The following is an 18282-nucleotide window of genomic DNA, read 5'->3' as shown; positions in this document are numbered from 1 at the left end:
ACTGAATAAAAACGTGCAATATTTTGATGAAGAAAAATCATAAAAATGAAGACCTGAAAGAATGGACAGAAATATATCTTATTCATAGATGAGAAGACTCAGTATTAAAAATTTTGAATTAAGCCTCTAATCTGTAAATTCAATGAAATTAGAATAGAAATCCCAATAGAATTATCCAGGGAAGTTGGTAAAATGGTTGATTCTACAGTTCGTATGGAAGAACACATGTAGATAGATAGTTAAGACAATTAAGAAAAGTAGGAACCAATAAAGGTGGGTGGGTAGAGCTTGCTCCTCAGATTTAAAGATATATCACAATACCATGGAATTAAAACAATAGTATATTGATCAGGAACAGACAAATTGACTAATGGAACAGGTAACTAAGAAGTAAATTCATGTATTAATGGGAACCAGGTATACAGCACAGTTGTTGCGATATGTCAATGGAACAAACAGCTAACAATAGAGTGAAAGACATTGGGCCAGAATCTAGGCAAAACCATATTGTTTTATTATTATTATTATTTTTTGTACCAGAGGGGCTTAACCAATGAACCACATCTCCAAACCTTTTTTTTTTTTTTGTATTTTAATACTTAGAGACAGGGTCTCACTGAGTTGCTCTCTAAGTTGCTGAGGCTGGCTTTGAACTCCTGATCCTGCTTCAGCATCCCTAGCAGCTGGGATGACAGGCATGTGCCACCTGCCTGTCACTTATTTCCTCAGAGCAATAATTATGGTTATTGGTGACAATGAATCTCAATTCTCACTTCATTTGTGACCCTGAGAGTCAGATCATGACAAATTTCAATATGGACAACCGTATAATTTTTTTTAAATAAACTTTATTTTCTAGAATGATTTTTGGACTTACAGAAAAAATGTGAAGATAACTACGAAGAATTTCCATATACCCCACAGTTTCCCTTATTACTATCATCATGGTGTTTTAATTTGACATTGGATTGAGATACATTGATCAAAATCATTCAGTCTAACTGTGGTGTAGTGTCCCGTGGGCCTGGAAGATTTCGGGGTCCCCGGGGGCACGAAGGTATTCAGTGCTAGTGAGTTCAGCCCCCTCACTCAGGCCCATCAGACCCCTGGTTCCATAGCAAAAGTGTTTCCATAATCTTAATGTGAGGAACGTCATTTGGTTCTCAGTGTTAAGAATCAGTCTATAGGTGAATAATGGCAAATTGAATTATCTTTACAGGATAGAATGTAAAGGTTATGAGTCTCGGGGATGCAAAAGTAAAGGTTTAGTTGATAGAAGGTGGCAGAAGTGGAGAGGGAATATCAAGGGAAGTTGTTTCACACGGAGGAGAGTCAAAACATGGAATATAAAGAAGAAACAGACACTTAGGATTATCCTCAGGGATAACAGAAACCATAGAAAAGCTAGAAATGTAAATATTAAAAATTAAAAATCGGGAGGAGAAAGGGGAATGGGCAGTTAATTAAATCACCACATCAGAAGTCAATAAGTATTAACCCAGTGCGGGGTCACAGGCCTGTAATCTTAGGGGCTGCAGAGGCTGAGGCAGGAGGATCTTAAGTTTAAAGCCAGTCTTAGCAATTTACCGAGGCCTTAAGCAATGCAAGGGCGGGCAGGTCCGGCCCTCCATGAGGTGGTCTCCCTTCTCTCAAAATAAAAAATAAATAAATAAAAAATTTTAAAAAAGGGCTGGTGATGTGATTCAGTGGTTAACCGTCCCTGGGTTCAATCCCTGGTACAAAAAAAAAAAGTCAAAAAATACTGTTAAAATGGATAATTTTAGTAATAGAGGCATAAGTATATCGTTCACAATTATTATTATTATTTTTTAATATTTATTTATTTTTAAGTTTTAGGTAGACACACTATCTTTATTTTACCTTTATGTGGTGCTGAGGACCGAACCCAGTGCCTCATGCCTGCTAGGCGAGCACTCTACTGCTGAGCCACAACCCCAGCCCCTATCGTTCACAATTATGAAATCAAGTAAATGAAAATGTAAGGGTCCCGCGAAACGTCGGAGAAAGAGACCACCAAGTGACCACTCATGCAATTGGCAAAAGGGGATTTATTGAACCAGCATGCTGGGGCTCTGTGCCCACTCAAGAAGGGAAAGCAGCCCAGAGCCCCGAGTAGGGGCTGAGGATTGCTTAAGTACACTTTTTGGGGAGGGCGGAGGGCTTTGTATACATCAGAACAAATCATCATGAGGCGCGGGAAAATTGAACAACAACTCCTAAACATGATTAGTTCATTCATTGGCGGGAACAGGTCAGGCTGGAGTGATAGGTCATTCCTAAGGAGAGTACACATTCAAACTGATTGGTTCAGGCCCTGCAAGGCCTGCGTGCAACCACACAGACCCCTTCAGTTATTAAACAACCAGATAATCAGGGGAAATGTTTACTGGGCGGTTCTAAGCATTGTCTTAACAGCTACCGAAATTTCAGGTTTTGCAGGTAACATAGAAACCTAACAATACCTCCTTTACATTTTAACTCAGACCTTGCAGCTTAGAAACTTTTACAACACCCGGTCTTTTACCCTTTAACTTTTACGCTTTAACTTCAATTTCTTTTACCCTTACAAAAACAATATCCAAGGTTTAAAAAAGTTTGTTCCCTAAGGTTGGACTTGAATGTGCACATTGCTAGCTACATAAATTATATTTGAAATAATAATAATATTAGAATAAATAATTAAGCAAAAAAATCTAGGTCTGAGTTTTATATTCCCCCAGGGGCTCAGGCACTGTCACTCCATCAACACCAAACAATCGGGTTTAAACTCAGTAGGCGTGTGAAGCCATTCAATGCCTGGTACCCCTGGCGCATGCGCCCGTCAACCCTGCCCTGGAGGATTGGCGCCTCCTCCGGGAAGCCCTCAAGAGGAAGGGCGCGCCCTCTGCTGGGGCGGCAACGCCAGCACCCCCAGCAGAGCCGTCTTTTGCGCCTCACCAAGGTCTCCGCCCCCAGCCTGCTCCAAGGCGGGGCTCTCCCACTTCACGTGACCCTGGTTGGGGGTGTAGCTGGAGGAGGGGGAACAGGTGAGAACGGCTGGACCTGTTGGGCCAGGGTTCAGTGGACGGTGGGGGACTGTCCAAGTCAGGCCTGGGAAACTGGCTGGGGGCCTGTCAGAATGGGAGGGAAGGAAGCGCTGGGGAGGGGTGATGGGTATGAACCCTGCTCTGTCTGCGCCGAGTGGGGTGATTTAAAGCTGGGCGTTTGGTTTGGGAGGGAATGCCGGCTCTTCGCTTCCTTAGGCGAATCTGCCAGGGCGAAATGAAATGGTGCATATGAGCCATTAATAGCGATAGATATTACTATCTCCCGCGTAAACAGAGGTGTAAGCCCCCAGAGAGGGCGAGGCCAAGGCTGCTGTAGCAGCTCCCGTGGGAGGCAGCCTCCCCCCCCCCCCCCACCCAGGGCACCCGAGTCCAGCTGATCCCTGGAGGGTTCCCCTCCAGACCTTGGAGTGGGCCGGACCTGGAAAGGAGGCTACCAACCAGGTTCCCATAGGCCTGGTGCCCTGAGTGGGCGGGCAGGTCCGGCCCTCCTTGAGGTGGTCTCCCTTCTCTGTCTCCACACAGGCCCTGGTCTTCCTTTGGCCCTGCCAGGTGAACAGATATGTCACAGGTGGGGGATGCAGAGGGCTCCAGTCCAGAGGATCCTGTTCTCCATCCCCAACACAGATGTGGGGACTTCCAGAATGACATAGCAGGAACCATCCTCATGCCAGACCTAAAATCAGAGGCCCAGGTTTGGGCTTGGAGCAGGAAGAGGGGCCTCATGGAGGGGTCCCATCCAGGTGCCAGCTCCCAGGCTGGAGGTGCTTCTGAGGCAAGCTTGGAGGTTTTGGAGCTGCCAGCTTTGGAGCAGGGCCAAGATTCCAGGCCTGGCCCCAGGCTCCACGTGCAGCTGCCCCCAGGGCCTGCTCAGGGGAGTGCTCAGCTCCCCCAGAGGCTCCAGGTTTCCCTGCATGACATCTTACATACCAGATGCCTCAGGGATCTCTGTAGCACGTCACCAGGTCTCCCGAAGAGAGCACAGGTGGGCAGAGAGAGGCTGACAGGAGCCAAAGGGGCCAGCAGCCCCAGGCCCAGGGAGGTGGGAGATGAAGACATGTGCTCTCCAGGGTGTGATGGGAGAAACCCCACACTCAACAAAGAGGCACCCCCTGGAAGGGGCCTTCCATCCTCACCAGGCCCTATGAGGTCACGAAGAAAAAGCCGGAAGTGTAGGGCCTTTTCCAAAGGTAGGAAAGGGGCTGATGGCTTCTTGTGGCTTGATCAGAGCCCTGGTGGGAACAGCCAGTCTGTGGGAGGCTCCCCCCAAGGTGCTGACCTGGAGTCCTTGGGGGGCCCCTGCAGGCCTCCCTCTCCCAAGGATGCTGGGCCTAGAGATCCAGTTGGGAGTTGGGTTGCGCGAGCCTCAGGGGCGGAGGAGTGTGAACACTTGCCTGCTGCTGGGTACCAGGCTCAGCCTGGCAGCCCCCACGGCTCTGTTGGGTTCCCAGTGCCCTTTGGAGAAGAGTCCCTCAGGCCCACTGCACAGGACCTTCTGCTGAACCCTGTGCTGTGTCTGGAAGTGCCAGGAGGGGCTTCCACAGAGCAGCAGGAAGCAGAGCCCCTGCTGGGGGTTGGCACTGAGAACCAGGAGGAGCTGGAGGCCAAGGCCCAGCCAGCACCCGGGGAGAGGCTAGGGTGGGAACTCGCTGCCCCTGCCGATGCCTGTTCCAGCTCCCCAGAGAGCCTGGACATCTTCAGCTCCTCCCTGGAGTCCGCTACCATAGGCCCCCTCGCAGGGCAGAGAAGGCTAAGGAGAGGTCCCGCATTCGGTGCCCAGGAGCACAGCACAGATACACACTCAGACCACCCCTGCCAGGATGAGCCAGAGGAAGCCAGCCCGGGAGGCTGCCCCAGACTGGTAAGTTGAATCTAAAAATTTGAAACAGGAAGGGCCAGGCCACCTCTTTACACGATGCTTGGCGGTAGAATTCAATAGGGCGAAGCTAGATGGGCTCTTTTTTTTTTTTTTAATTTTTTAGATGTTGATGGACATTTATTTATTTATATGAAGTGCTGAGACTTGAACCCAGTGCCTCACACATGCTAGGCAAGTGCTCTACCACTGAGCCACAACCCCAGCCCCTAGATGGAGTCCTAATGAACATTCTCTCTCACTCTTATGTAAGCTGAGGCCTGCCAGAGTCGGAAAAGAGGAAATGAATTACCCTACTGAATTCTTGGAGGGGTCCTAATCATCTGGAGCCAAGAAGTCCTGGGTTCAAATGTTGCCTCTGACCTTTCCTAGCTGACTGACCTTGTGATATTTTTTTTAATCTAAGTTCCTCCATCTGTAAAAAGGAAATACTAACACCAGCTAAATAGAGTTCTTTGCGGGATTAAATGAGATTTTATGATGTAAAATAATGAACCTAGCACAGCATAAGGTACAAGGTAAACAATGTAATTCATGTTAACATTTGCTTTTCCTTTAGTGTGGACAGTAGCCCTAGAAGACAAGCATTAGCTTTAGATGACTGGATGGGGAAACTGAGGCTCAGAGAGGTTAACAAAATTGTCCAGGCTCACACAGCTGTGGAGTCGGTACCCAGCCATGTTCCCTAAAATCATTGCTTCCCTTTCTGTAGTTTTCCCACTTACACTAATTTTGTTAGTAATTCACAGCTAACATGTATGTACACCAAAAATGGAAGGTATTTTTTTAGTGACTATTTCCCACACAGTTGAAGTTTCCACATTTATTGTACTTGCATATTAACACACTAGATGTTTTTGATATAATCTTCCTGTGAAACCCAGAGAGATAAGGTAACAGATCCAAGGTCACCCAGCTGGTCAGTGACAGCCAGGGCACAAATCAGGCTGTCTTGAGAGCTTGCTGCTCATGAATCCTCCACATCATAGCACAGTGGTCCTCACATCTAGGTGGGCTAGCATGTGCGGGGTACTGTGCTAAGCACTTCATCTTCAATCTTTTAACAGTCCCTCAGGGTAGATGCTATTGACTTCTACCCATTTCACTGATGCGGATGCTGAGGCTTCAAGGGGTAAAATGACAGCCTCGTCAAGGCCGGAGAGCCAAGTCGTAGCCCTGGGATAGGAACCAGTGATCTGCCTGTTTGTTTATTGCCATTTGTACCATGGTTACATTAGGAATGTCTTCATATCGTCTTGGTAAACATCACTTCAAAACATTTATCTTTAATTCTCAAAGTGATGTGTATTCATCTTAGAAAATACAGAAGAAATAAAAGTCACCCATAATGCCAACGTTCAGCACCAACTCCTGAAGGCATTTTGGGTATCGATCTTTTCCCTGTGAGTAGATGTCTTTTCTTTACCTGGGATTGTGATCATATTTATCAAATTTTATAATTTTATTTATTTATTGTGAATGCCTCCTGGGCTCATTGCCCATCATCCAGGGATAATGCCTGTCACACCCTGTGCCCTTCCAGTGTCTTTCCTGGGAACGTCTGTGCAGATGTGAACACCTCTACCTTTTCACCTGAGTGGGCTCTGCCCTCTGTGTTGCTCTAGGGCTTGAACTTGGCTTTGTAGGCTCCGTGGTAGATGAAGCTCTTTCCAAGTTGGTGCACATTGTTCTGCTGAATTTTTTTGCTTTTCCTGAACCCTGCATCATAGTTGTCTTAGACAGCTTTGTCACAGTCCCAGGCGCTGTCAGGATGAGGCGCTGGGCTGGGACTTCCTTTTCTCATTTCCAGCCGCTGTGGCATAGCAGGCAAGGGGCTGGCATTCCGTCCTGGCTTTGTCTATCTGGTGACCTAGGCCAGTGCCTTCACCTTTCTGAGCCCAATTTCCTCATCTGCAAAACTTGGCTATTAAAAGCACTTACCCCGTGGGGTGGTGGCGAGGAGTACACGAGATGACACATGTTTGGCTTTTAACACGGCGCTGGGTACAAGAAAAATGCTTAAAAGGTTACCTGTGGTTGACAGGTGCGGTTTTGTCCTGTTGTAAGTGATGCTGGGGCGGACATCCTGGTACACCTGGCTCCTCCCCACTCCAGATGATTTATCTGGACCAGATGTCCAGACTTGGGATTCCTGGGTCTGCAGCATTTTTTTGTGGGTGGAGGGGGGCTTGTTGAGGCGTGGCAGTAGAGCCAGGTTCCTGCCTCGCTCGACTGGAAACAGCCCACGGCTGCTCCCTTCCCTGGGCCCCATCCTTGACTCTGCGGTACAGCCCATCATCCCACAGCTTCCCAAACATCCCGTTGCCATGGTGACCGGTGCCAGCTGCAGGAGAAGAATGAGGCTGGGCTGTGACAGGGACGGGCGGGTGGTGAAGGACAGGGCTAATGGGGTGTGGGCAGGGGTGGGCTCAGTGCCCAGCTGGTCTGGAGCCCCCTTTTAGGGCCCCAGCTCCTTCTCCTGGAGGCTGCCTGGCTGGAGGCAGGGACAGACAGATGGGTTCAAGGTCAGGCTCTGCCTCTTAGGACAGGGTGACCTCCGACAAGAGATGTCTCTTTCTAAATCATAGTTGCATCCTCTGTGAAATGAGGAGCATCCCGTGGGCCCCAAAGCTGCAAGAGAGGTGGCCCGTGTGTCTTCAACTGGCAGAAAATAGAGACTTTTGGAGGGGGGATAGGAGAGGATCTGGAAGCCGTTGTTTTGTCTATCTTGAGCCCCACAGGGGATAGGAGGGGACATGGGGAGGGCAGCTCTGTCAGTGCCCTGAGCTCTGCCTTCAGTCTGCCCACCACGACCAGGGGACACACAGCTCCTCTGGCCCCAGGCAGATTCCTGGGCACCAGGTTCACTGTCTGCACCTGCGTGGTGTCAAGAGGCTGGTGGGGGAGGAGCCAGTGGTTGCAGCGGGTGGGAAGCCTAAGAATAGCTCTTTTGGCTGGGGGTGTAGCTCAGTGATGAGCTGCTCAGGGAGCATGCGGGAGGCCCCAGGTTCCATCCCTAACACGGGGAGGGGGGCAGGGGGAGAAGAAATAGAAATAGAATAGCTGTTTTTGTTAGAGTGCTTACTATAGGCTAGGAGCTTCCCCTGTGTCATCTCAGGTCATCCTCATGAGCGCTTGCAAAGTCAGTGTTATCCCTCATGTTGCTGATCAAGAAAATGGGCATTCAGAGGTTGGCGACTCACTCAGGGTCCCTTGGAGAGTAACAGGTGAAGCCGGGCATTGAACCCAGGCCGTACCATAGCAGAGTCTGGGCCCTCAGCCAGGCTGCCAAAGCCCCAGCTGGGGGGGGGGGGGTTGGATGTGTAACAGCCTCCTGCTGAACAAAGAGGAGGCCTCCTCTGCAGACTCCACAGTCTAGTGAGAGACAAGCAAGTAACCAGAGTTTAACTACAAACTGAAGCCCAGAGGACTGTTCAGCAGGTAGAGCAGGTAGGAAGGGCGGGGCAGGAAGAGGGCAGTGCATGTGCAAAGGTACCGAGACAGGAGGCAGCATGGAGCGGGGCGGTGGGTGCGTTAGGGCCAAGCTGGGAAGAGTGAGGTGAGAGATCAGTGAAGAAAACATTGAATGGAACAGGAGACACTGAAGTGTGGTCACGTGTCAGGAGGAGGGCCCTCTCCAAGGCAGGAGCCAAGGAACCCTATCAGCATTAATGTTTATAGAGAGAGGTTGCCGTGTTCTGGGCACAGTTTAAAGATTCTTGAATAATGATCACAATCCTTGCGTCAATGCTATGAGGTAGACAATGGTATTATCCCCATTTTACTGATGAGAAAACTGAGGCACACCAAGGTTAACTTTCCCAAGATCACACAGATCCTAAGTATTGACAGCAGGTATCCCATTGCACGAATATGCCTCCATTTATTTGTTGACTCCATATGGAAGGGTGGGTTCTTTGCAGGGCTTTTTGCTATCACACATGGTGCTGTTTGAACGGTTTGGTGTGTTTCTTGGCATATATGAGCAAGAGTAGCTCCAGGGAACATTCTATGGAGTGGAATTTCTAGGTTATAAGATACACATGTCTTCACCGGGCACAGTGGCACACTCCTGTAATCCCAGCGGTTTAGGAGGCTGAGGCAGGAGGATCACAAGTTCAAAGCCAACCTCAGCAACTTAGCAAGGCCCTAAGCAACTCAATGAGACCCTGTCTCTAAATAAATAGGGCTGGGGATGTGGCTCAGTGGTTGAGTGTCCCTGGGTTCCATGCCTGGTACCAAAAAAAAAGATACACATGTCTTCAACTTTACTTAAGCAGTGCCAAATATCTCTCAAAGTGATTGAAATGTTTTATATCCCACCAGCATATATAAATGTGTCAGTGATTTCACATCTTCACCAACACTATTGATATTTTCAGATATTTATTATTATTATCAAAGTAGAGATTGCTACAATATCTCAGTGTTGTTTTAATTTTCATTTCTCTATTACTAAGGAGAATCTTGTGCATTTTAACCATTCCTGCGAAGTCTTTTGCCAAAAATAATATTTTTTTGTTGTTGTTTAGCTTTTCCTTATTGGTTTGTAGGAGTTGTTTATATGTTCTGCATACACTACTCCTTTTCAGTTATATGTTATGCAAAGTTCACGGAGAGTATGGCACATACTTTTACTTTCCTTATATGTCTGTTGGTGAGCAGGAGTTCTTGATTATTTTTATTGTGGTAAAATACACATAATGTAAATTTTACCATTTTAACAATTTTTAAGTGTTCAGTTCATATTGTTGAACAACCATCATCATCATCCCTCTCCAGAACATTTCCTTCATCCCAAACTGAAACTCTGAACCCATTAAACAATAGTTCTGTTTGTAATTCCAGCAACTCGGGAGGCTGAGGCAGGAGGATTGTGAGAAAGCCTCAGCAACTTAGGCTCTAAGAAGCTTAGTGAACTCCTGTCTCTGAATATAATATAAAAAGGGGCTGGGGATATGGCTCAGTGGTTAAGTGCCTCTGAGTTCAATCTCTGGTATCAAAAAGAAAAACAGAAATAATTCCCCATTCTTGATTCTCCCTAGCACCTGGCAACCATTGTTTTACTTTTTGCCTTTGTGAATTTGATAACTCTGAATACCTCAGGTGGTGGAATCATGCAGTTATTCTTTAGTTATTCTTTTGTGACTGGCTTATTTCACTTAGCATAATATACCACATTTTATTTATTCATTCATCTTTCAGTGGACATTTAGATTGTTTCCACCTTTTGGCTGTTGTGAATAGTGCTGCTACGTACATTAGTGGGCAGATATCTGTCTGCATTCCTGCCTTCAAGTCTTCTTTTGTATATTCACTCAGAAGTCTGGGGGAATTCTTATTATTGCAAATATCCAAATTTATGAATTTATTCATTCTCCTTCTTCCCTTCCTTTCTTTCTTTTTTTGAAGAAATGAGATTTTTGTCCTGTAGTTTTATTGCATCTCTGTGGCTTAGTTAAACATGGTCCTCTGTAAATTGGTTGAATCTAGAGGTTTGATTAGAATTGGATTCTGTTGTGAACTTTGTGGGTGGTAGTGTATTCTTTCCCTTGGAAGGCCCATAATGTCTGGTTTTTTTTTTTTTTTGATGCTTTCATAAAATGATAACTTTAAAAAAACTGCAATTTCTAGCTGTTGCTGGCATATAAAAATTATAATTGATTTTCGCTTATTGATTTTGTATCCAGAAATCTTGCTGAACTCTTACTAATTCATATAATTTGTCTATTAGGATTTTTTGTTGAGTTTTCCAGACAGATAATCATGTGTCGACAGATGACAGTTTTTGTTATTTTCTTTCCAGTTCTTCACGTCTGCCCCTCCCTGTCCTCACTTGTGCTGTACAAGACCACAGTGTGACATTGAATAGAAAAGGGTGGTGATAGCAGGGACCCTGGATCAGTTTTAGATTTTTCTTTTTTCTTTTGGAGGGGTACTGGGGATTGAACTCAGGGGCACTCAACCACTGAACCATATCCCCAGCACTATTGTATATTTTATTTAGAGACAAGGTCTCACTGAGTTGCTTAGTGCCTTGCTTTTGCTGAGGCTGGCTTTGAACTTATGATCTTCCTGCCTCAGCCTCTTGAGCCACAGGGATTATAGGCGTGCACTATGCACCCGGCTTCAGACACCCCTTTTTGGCAGGTACCAGGGATTGAACTCAGGGGCACTCACTGAGCCTCACCCCCAGTCCTATTTTCTATTTTATTTAGAGACAAAGTCTCAGTGAGTTGCTTAGTGCCTCACTATTGCTGAGGCTGGCTTTGAACTTTCGATCCTTCTGCCTCAGCCTCCCCAGCCACTGGATTATAGGTGTGTGCCACTGTGCCTGGGCAGACCCTCCTTTTTTAAAAAATATTTATTTTTTAGGTGTAGGTGGACACAACACAATGCCTTTATTTTATGTGGTGCTGAGAATCGAACCCGGGTCCCGCCCGTGCTAGGCGAGCGCCCTACCGCTGAGCCACAATTCCAGCCCCAGACCCTCCTTTTTAACATAAACTTCCCCCCATATTTTTAATTGGTGCCTTGTAATTCTACAAAATGGTGGAATGCCTTGTTACATATTTGTACGTGCACATGATATACAATAGAATTTGGCCATGGTCATTCCACCCGAATTTCCCCTTTCCCTCCTGTCCTCCCTCCCCCTGGTCCCTTTCCTCTACTCTGCTGATGTCCCTTTGATTTTTCCCGAGATTCCCCCCACCTTTCTTTGCCTTGTTCCTCTCCAGCTTCCACATTTAAGAGAAAACATATGACCCTTGAATTTCTGAGTTTGGTTTATTTCACTTAACATCCTGTTCTCAGGATCCATTCATTTTCCTATAAATAATATAATTTCATTCTTTTTTTAAATTGTTTTTGTAGTTGTAGATGGACAGAATGCTTTTAGTTTTTATTTGTTAATTTTTTTTTTTTAATGTGGTGCTGAGGATCGAACCCAGTGCCTCACGCATACTAGGCAAGCGCTTTTCTGCTGAGCTACGGCCCCAGCCCTAATTTCATTCTTCTTGATGGCTGAATAAAACTCCATTGTGTATGCATACTGCTGCAGTCCGGCTGCAGCAAAATAACTGGGGGGGGGGGTGACGAACAACTTGTGTACATTGATACAGCAGGAGTAGGAGCCGTTTATTGCAGGACAGGAGCAGTATTTATACATTCCACACAGCTTATCTAATTAGCATAAACTAGATACAGCAGTCAACCAATCAGGAATCTCCACACTTAATGGCTCGCTTTTGTTACTTCTCAAACCACTCCCTCTGGCATTTTGCCAGGCACCATCCAGACTTGTTTACCAACTCTAACATTCCCCTGGCAAAATGCCAGGTGTTATTTTGACTTATTTACAGACTCTAACAGCATACAACATTTTCTTCATTCATTTATTGATGGACATGTGGGCTGATTCCACAGTTTGGCTATTGTGCTGCTATAAACATGGGGATGTGTGTATCACTCTAGTGTGATGACCTTAATTCTTTAGGATAAATCCCAAGGCATGGATAGCTGGGTCCTATGGTGGTTCCATGCCTCATCTTTTGAGGATCCTCCATACTGATTTCCATCGTGGTTGTACTAATTTACAATCCCACCAACAGTGTCACAGAGTCCCTTTGTCTCCACATCCTCTCCAGCATTTATTGTTTTGTATTCGTGATGACTGCCATTCTGACTGGTGTGAGATGAAATCTCATTGTAGTTTTGATTTGAATTTCCCTAATTGTTAAAGATGCTGAACATTTGTCTGCATGTATTCGTTGGCCATTTGTAATTCTTCTTTTGAGAAGTGCCTCTTTAGTCCATTTGCCTATTTATTAACTGGGTTATTTGTCTTTTTGGTGTTAAGTTTTTGAGATCCTTATGTATCCTAGGTATTAATCCTCTGTCAGAAGGGTAACTAGCAAGGATTTTCTCCCGTTCTGTAGGTTCTTTCGTCACATTCTTAATTGTTTCCTTTGCTGTGCAGAAGCTTTTTATTTAAGGACCAAACTCAGGGCCTTGCAAGTGCTGGGCAGGTGCCCTGCCACTGAGCTAAATCCCCAACCCCGAGAAGCCTTTTTTTTTTTTGTACCAGGAATTGAACCCAGGTGTGCTTGATCACTGGGCCACATCCCCATCCCTTTATATTTTATTTAGAGACAGGATCTTGCAAAGTTGCCTAAGGCCTTGCTACATTGCTGAGGCTGGCTTTGAACTTGCAATCCTCCTGCCTCAGCCTCCCAAGCCACTGGGATTACAGTCATGCACACCATGCCTGGCCCCCAGAAGCCTTTTAGTTTGATACCATCCCTTTTATTAATTCTTGCATTATTTCCTGCGCTTTAGGAGTCCTATTGAGAAGGTCATTGCCTGTACCTATAGGTGGGAGCGCTGACCCTGTGTTTTCTTCTAGGAGTTGCCTAGTTTCTGGTCTGATTCCCAGGTCTTTGATCCATTCCAGGTTGACTTTGTACAGGGCCATAAGGGTCTCGTCTCATTCTTCTACATTTATTTCTACCATCCTGTTTAGAATTTCTCATTCCTATACTTGCCCCCTTTTAGATGGATTATTTCCCTTGCTCGTTTTTTATCTTTAATTTAGAATTTTTCTTCGTCCTGTTGATGTTCTCTCAGAAGTTCTCTCAGCCTGAATGCCTGACTTAGCAAAGCGTAAAAGTAGTTACAGTCTTCCTCTGAAGTAGGGAAGGATCTTGGAATGCTTTCATTCTGAGCACGCACCTTCCCAATTTGTGTGTTATTGTTATCCAGTAAATTGGTCTTATCCTATTTTTTAAATACAACAAATCACACACTGTTATTATAGTTTCATGCAATGTTTGTTTAGATTTAACAACATATTTATCATTTTCTTTGCTCAGAATTCTTCATTGCATCTCAGCTTTTCTGAGTGGGATAATTTTTCTTTCCTTCTCCCTCCATGCTTTATTATTTTGTTTATTGAGTAAAATAAAATGATCAAGAAAACCAACTGTCTTTGTTTTCTCTACAATATCTTTATCTCATCCTCATTCTCATCTGATTTTACAATTGACAGTTTTCTGGTTTGGATTGGTTCTGGGGTTTGAACTCAGGGCTCCTCTACCACTGAGCTACATCCCCAGTCCTATTATTTTTTTTAATTTTGAGACAAGGTCTCCCTAAGTTTCTGAGGTTGGTCTCAAACTTGCTACCCTCCTTCCTTAGCCTCCCGAGTCACCAGGATTGCGAGGTGCTCTACCTTAGCTGGTGACACTTATTTTCTTTAAGCACATTGAAAATAATTTTCTAGCCGGGCACAGTGGTGCATGTCTGTAATCCCAGTGACTAGAGAGGCTGAGACAAGAGGATCACAAGTTCAAGGCCAGCCTCAGCAACTTAGTGAGGCCCTAAGCAATTTAGTGAGACCCTGTCTCAAAAGAAGAAAACAAAAAGGGTTGGGAATGCTGCTCAGTGGTAAAGTGCCCCTGGGTTCAATCCCCAGTACCAAGAAAGAAAAAGAACATTCTACTAGGTTTTGCCTTTCATTATGACGATTGAGGAATTAGCTGTTAGTTAATTTCGAATCTTTTTCTACCTACAGTGTCTTTTAGTGAGTGGCATTAATAGCACAGTGGCCTGTGGAATTGGACTGCCTGGATTTAATCCTGATTCTTTGGTTTGCCAGCTGTGTGACCTTGGACAAGCTAATCATTTCAAGCCTCAATTTCCTCTTCTGTCAAATGAGGGCAATAATCATACTAGTACCTCATAGGGTCATAGTGAGAATGTAAAGTGCTTACCGCAGGAGTAGCATATTTGATATGCCCTTACAATACTAGCTATAATTTTTTTCTCTTGGTGCTTTTAGGATCACATTATCACTGGTGTTGATGTGTCTAGGTATGGATTTTATTTTTCCTGTTTGAAATTCACCAAACTCCTTTTTAAAAAATTATTTTTTGGTACTGGGGCTTGAACTCAGGGGCACTCGACTACAGAGCCACATCTCCAGCACTTTTTTGTATATTATTTAGAGACAGGATCTTGCTGAGTTACTTAGGCCTCACTAAGTTGCTGAGGCTGGCCTCAAACTTGGGATCCTCCTGCCTCAGCCTCCCAAGCCCCTGTGATTACAGGTGTACGCCCCTAAGCCAGGCCTGCATCACTTCTTTAAATTTATCTTTAAGCTGGGCACAGGGACACATGCCTGTAATCCCAGCCACTTGGGAGGCTGAGGCAAGAGGATCACAAGTTTAAGGCCAGCCTGGGCAAATTATATATCCTCAAAATAAAAAATAAAAAATTGGGGGATAGAGATTAGTGGTAAAGCACCCCTGAGTTCAATCTTCAGTACCCAAAAGAACAACGTTTACCTTCAAGTGTGCCAGTTTGTTTCGGCTGTGTCTAATATGCTATGAAACCTATACATGGAGTTTTTAATTTTAATTTTGCCTATATTCCTTATTTCCAGAAATTGCATTTGGTTCTCAACCAGATTTGCCTTTTAAATATCTCTACACCTACTCGGCCTTCTCCCTTCACTCATATGCGAGGCTGTTCTTTTATTTCTTTACACATATTATACATAGTATTTTGTATTCTGGTCCCATACGTCCGGCCTCGGGGACCTTCACGCCTCCCACCCTGCTGCCTGCCGTTCTCGGCCTCAGTACTGGCTGAAGGACCCTCGAGACCAGGGCCGGCCAAAGGCTCGGAGCTATAAAGAGCTGGTCTTAATATCTTCCCGGCTCCTTTTCCCAGGTGTACCCTGTTTTCTATTTTTTCCTTCCTCTTTCTCAATTACTCTTTTAAAAAGCTGATTCATTCCCACGTTTTAAAAACACCACCAAAAAAGTGACCCACCTCCCTCCGAGCACCCAGCCCCTGCCCTGCCAGCAGCCCAGGTTATGGGCCCTTTTGGTACTTCTGGAGATAATTTATGCACATTCAAGTGCATACAAACTTAAAAATTCATTCTCTCTGAGACACAAATGATAGCACACTACGCATATTGTTTTGCACTTGCTTTTTAATAAAAAATATGTTTCTGATTATAAAAGAAATACATGCTCATTTTGAATAATATAAATATCCAAGTGTAGACACATAGAAAGTGAAAGTCCCTCTGGAATTTCCTTCCCCAGAGATACATTCTGTTATGCATCTATAAATATATATTTACATAAAGGGGCTTATGCAACCAATATTGTTCTGTAACCTGTTTTTTTTTTTTCTTGTTCTCCCAATAACACCATGATATCTTTCCATGAATCTTTCTGCATCTCCACGAAGCCCAGCAGTTAAGTGTTGGGGCTTTGGGATCAGAATTAAACTCCAATACAGCTCGCCAGCTTAGTAGCTATGGGACTTTTCAGGGCCCCTCTGAGCCTCAGTCTCCACATCTGTGAAATGGTAGGATAAAGGTAGTACACCCTGCCTCGTGCTGTTCAGAGACCTTAATAAGACTGTGTGGGATGAGCTTCCTCCAGGGCCCGCTACTTTGTAAGCCCCGGTAAAAGGTCATTTTTATTGTGACTTCCTCATCTCTTTGGCCACACAGAATTTATGGTGTAATATGTTACCATGTATTCACTCTTCCCCCTTTAATTGGATTGTGCCCGACTTTATTTTGTTATAAATGTCAACCTGGTGAACGCCGCATACCCTTTCGGAAAGAACATCTTACAGTGAATTCCCTGCCAAGGGGTCATCACTGGGTTCTTTGGATTCTGATCTCTGCATCCTCTCTCTCTCCAAGGAGGAAGTGAAAATGCCCCATGGGGTGAAGCTTGTATCTTACGTAGGTTTTTGTTTTTACGCTTTTCTTATTGACCTTTTTCTTCCCTGTTTCAGTGTGGCGGGGTGGGTGGGTCGTGGGTGGGTCCTCCCCCAGGGGTGATCCTCCTCCGGCTATGATGCTGAAGCTTAGACTTCCAGTTTCTCCCTTGCAACCTGACCATTCCATGATAATCCAGTCAAGGATTAATTTTCAAGCACAACCTGCTTTCCAGAAAATTCCCGTGATTTGCAATACATTTTTAAAAAAATCAAAACACACTTAAAGTGGGATAAAAACCTAAAGAAAGCAAAGGAAAAGAGAAATAAAATATTAGAAGTCGCCACCCTCTACCAATTCTGGAAAGGCACAAACTTCTAGGCTCAAAGTTATCATTGAACTGCTTCCTGGTAGCCATAGCAAAAAGAGGAGCAGGATGGATTCCATAGTTCATTAGAACACCAAAAACTGTGTTGCATCTTGAAATGAAGGGGATTTCTCTCAGGAACAATAGCTGGGTGGTGGGCAGTCTTACAGAAGGGGAGATGGTTGCAAGTGGCTATTTCAAGGAGAAGCAAAAAACAAGTTAGTGGCCTCTGAAAGGGACATGTCCAAAGCTTTGACAGGAGGAGGTGGTGCGAGAACAGAACATGTGGCCCCTGAGGAGGTCATCTCTGGTCAGAAGGAGGTGAGAAGGTTCCTTGCTCAGGAGGGTGGGAGTGAGCACAGGCTCCTCTCCTGGGACAGGGGCCAGCCAGTCGGCAAACGTTTACTAAATCCTGCTAAATGCCAGGCCTTTTGCAGACATTGGGTAAACAGTGAGGACCGACATAGGCACGTCCCCTGTCCTCCTGGGGGACAGACATATGGCAATTGCAGGGGAGGCGGGCCCTCCGTCCAGGCTGGTTCTCAAGTTCTCCTCTCCCCGCAGCTCGGTTCTGGGGCGGTGATCCAGCTCTTGGGGGCCATCAGCCACGGCCAGGCTGGGGGACAGCAGCTGCTGAAGCTGGAGGCTCTAGAGGACTTCATGGAGGCCGGCTCGGCCTTGCCGGCCCAGAGGCCCAGAAGGAGGGAAAGGGCCCAAACCCGGGGTTCTGCTGGTCACCAGGTACAGAACAGGCTCCTCACGTGGTTGGTGTGGCTCAGTCACCTGACTTGGAGGTGTCACTGAGGCACAGAGGGATGGTGTGACTTCTCAGGACAGTAGCCAGGGGCCCCACCTGCCTGGCTGCCTGGGCTCTGTGTGTTCTTCCTCCAGAATCCGGGAGGTCGGTTGGAGGAGGGGGACTAGCGTGTTTGGAGACAGTGTCCTGTCAGGCCTTTGTCTCTGGCTGAGCAGCATGTTCTGCTGCCCCCAGGTTGTCCATTCACCTCCTTTAGGAGGGACAGCACGTGACTCCGGAAGCCTCTCTGATCCCTTCCTCCCTCCAAGCCGCTGTTCTGGGCCCCTAAAGGATCCCTTCCCCAGGGCCGACTGTTCAGGGGTGAGTGTGCCTGCCTCTGCCACCTGGCCACCATGGAGAATGGGTGGCAGAGCATGGGGGGGCTGCAGGCACTGGGGAAAGCAGTGTCCCCTCCTCACCTCTCCCTAC

The 18282-nt window shown here is 46.0% G+C and overlaps 1 protein-coding gene across 1 annotated transcript; it reads left to right on the top strand.

Moving 5' to 3' along the window:
- The first annotated feature begins 3789 nt into the window (after window positions 1-3789).
- On the top strand, window positions 3790-17981 carry LOC139707369 (SPOC domain-containing protein 1-like). Its single transcript, XM_071618589.1, has 4 exons — window positions 3790-4926; window positions 16673-16714; window positions 17622-17798; window positions 17949-17981. The coding sequence occupies exons 1-4, from the start codon at window positions 3790-3792 to the stop codon at window positions 17979-17981; spliced, it is 1389 nt and encodes a 462-aa protein (XP_071474690.1).
- Window positions 17982-18282: the final 301 nt, after the last annotated feature.

This window comes from Marmota flaviventris, chromosome 10 (genome assembly GCF_047511675.1).
Source record: "Marmota flaviventris isolate mMarFla1 chromosome 10, mMarFla1.hap1, whole genome shotgun sequence".
Classification (NCBI taxonomy): Eukaryota; Metazoa; Chordata; class Mammalia; order Rodentia; family Sciuridae; genus Marmota; species Marmota flaviventris.
Note: the sequence above shows the minus strand (reverse complement) of the source record. Positions and strands in the feature narration are given on the sequence as shown.

Coding starts and splice junctions, on each gene's coding strand:
- LOC139707369 (XM_071618589.1), top strand. CDS start 3,790: ATGGAGGGGTCCCATCCAGGTGCCAGCTCCCAGGCTGGAGGTGCTTCT. Junction 4,927..16,672: donor CGGGAGGCTGCCCCAGACTG/GTAAGTTGAATC, acceptor TCTCTCTCCAAG/GAGGAAGTGAAAATGCCCCA. Junction 17,799..17,948: donor GGGGTTCTGCTGGTCACCAG/GTACAGAACAGG, acceptor TTCTTCCTCCAG/AATCCGGGAGGTCGGTTGGA.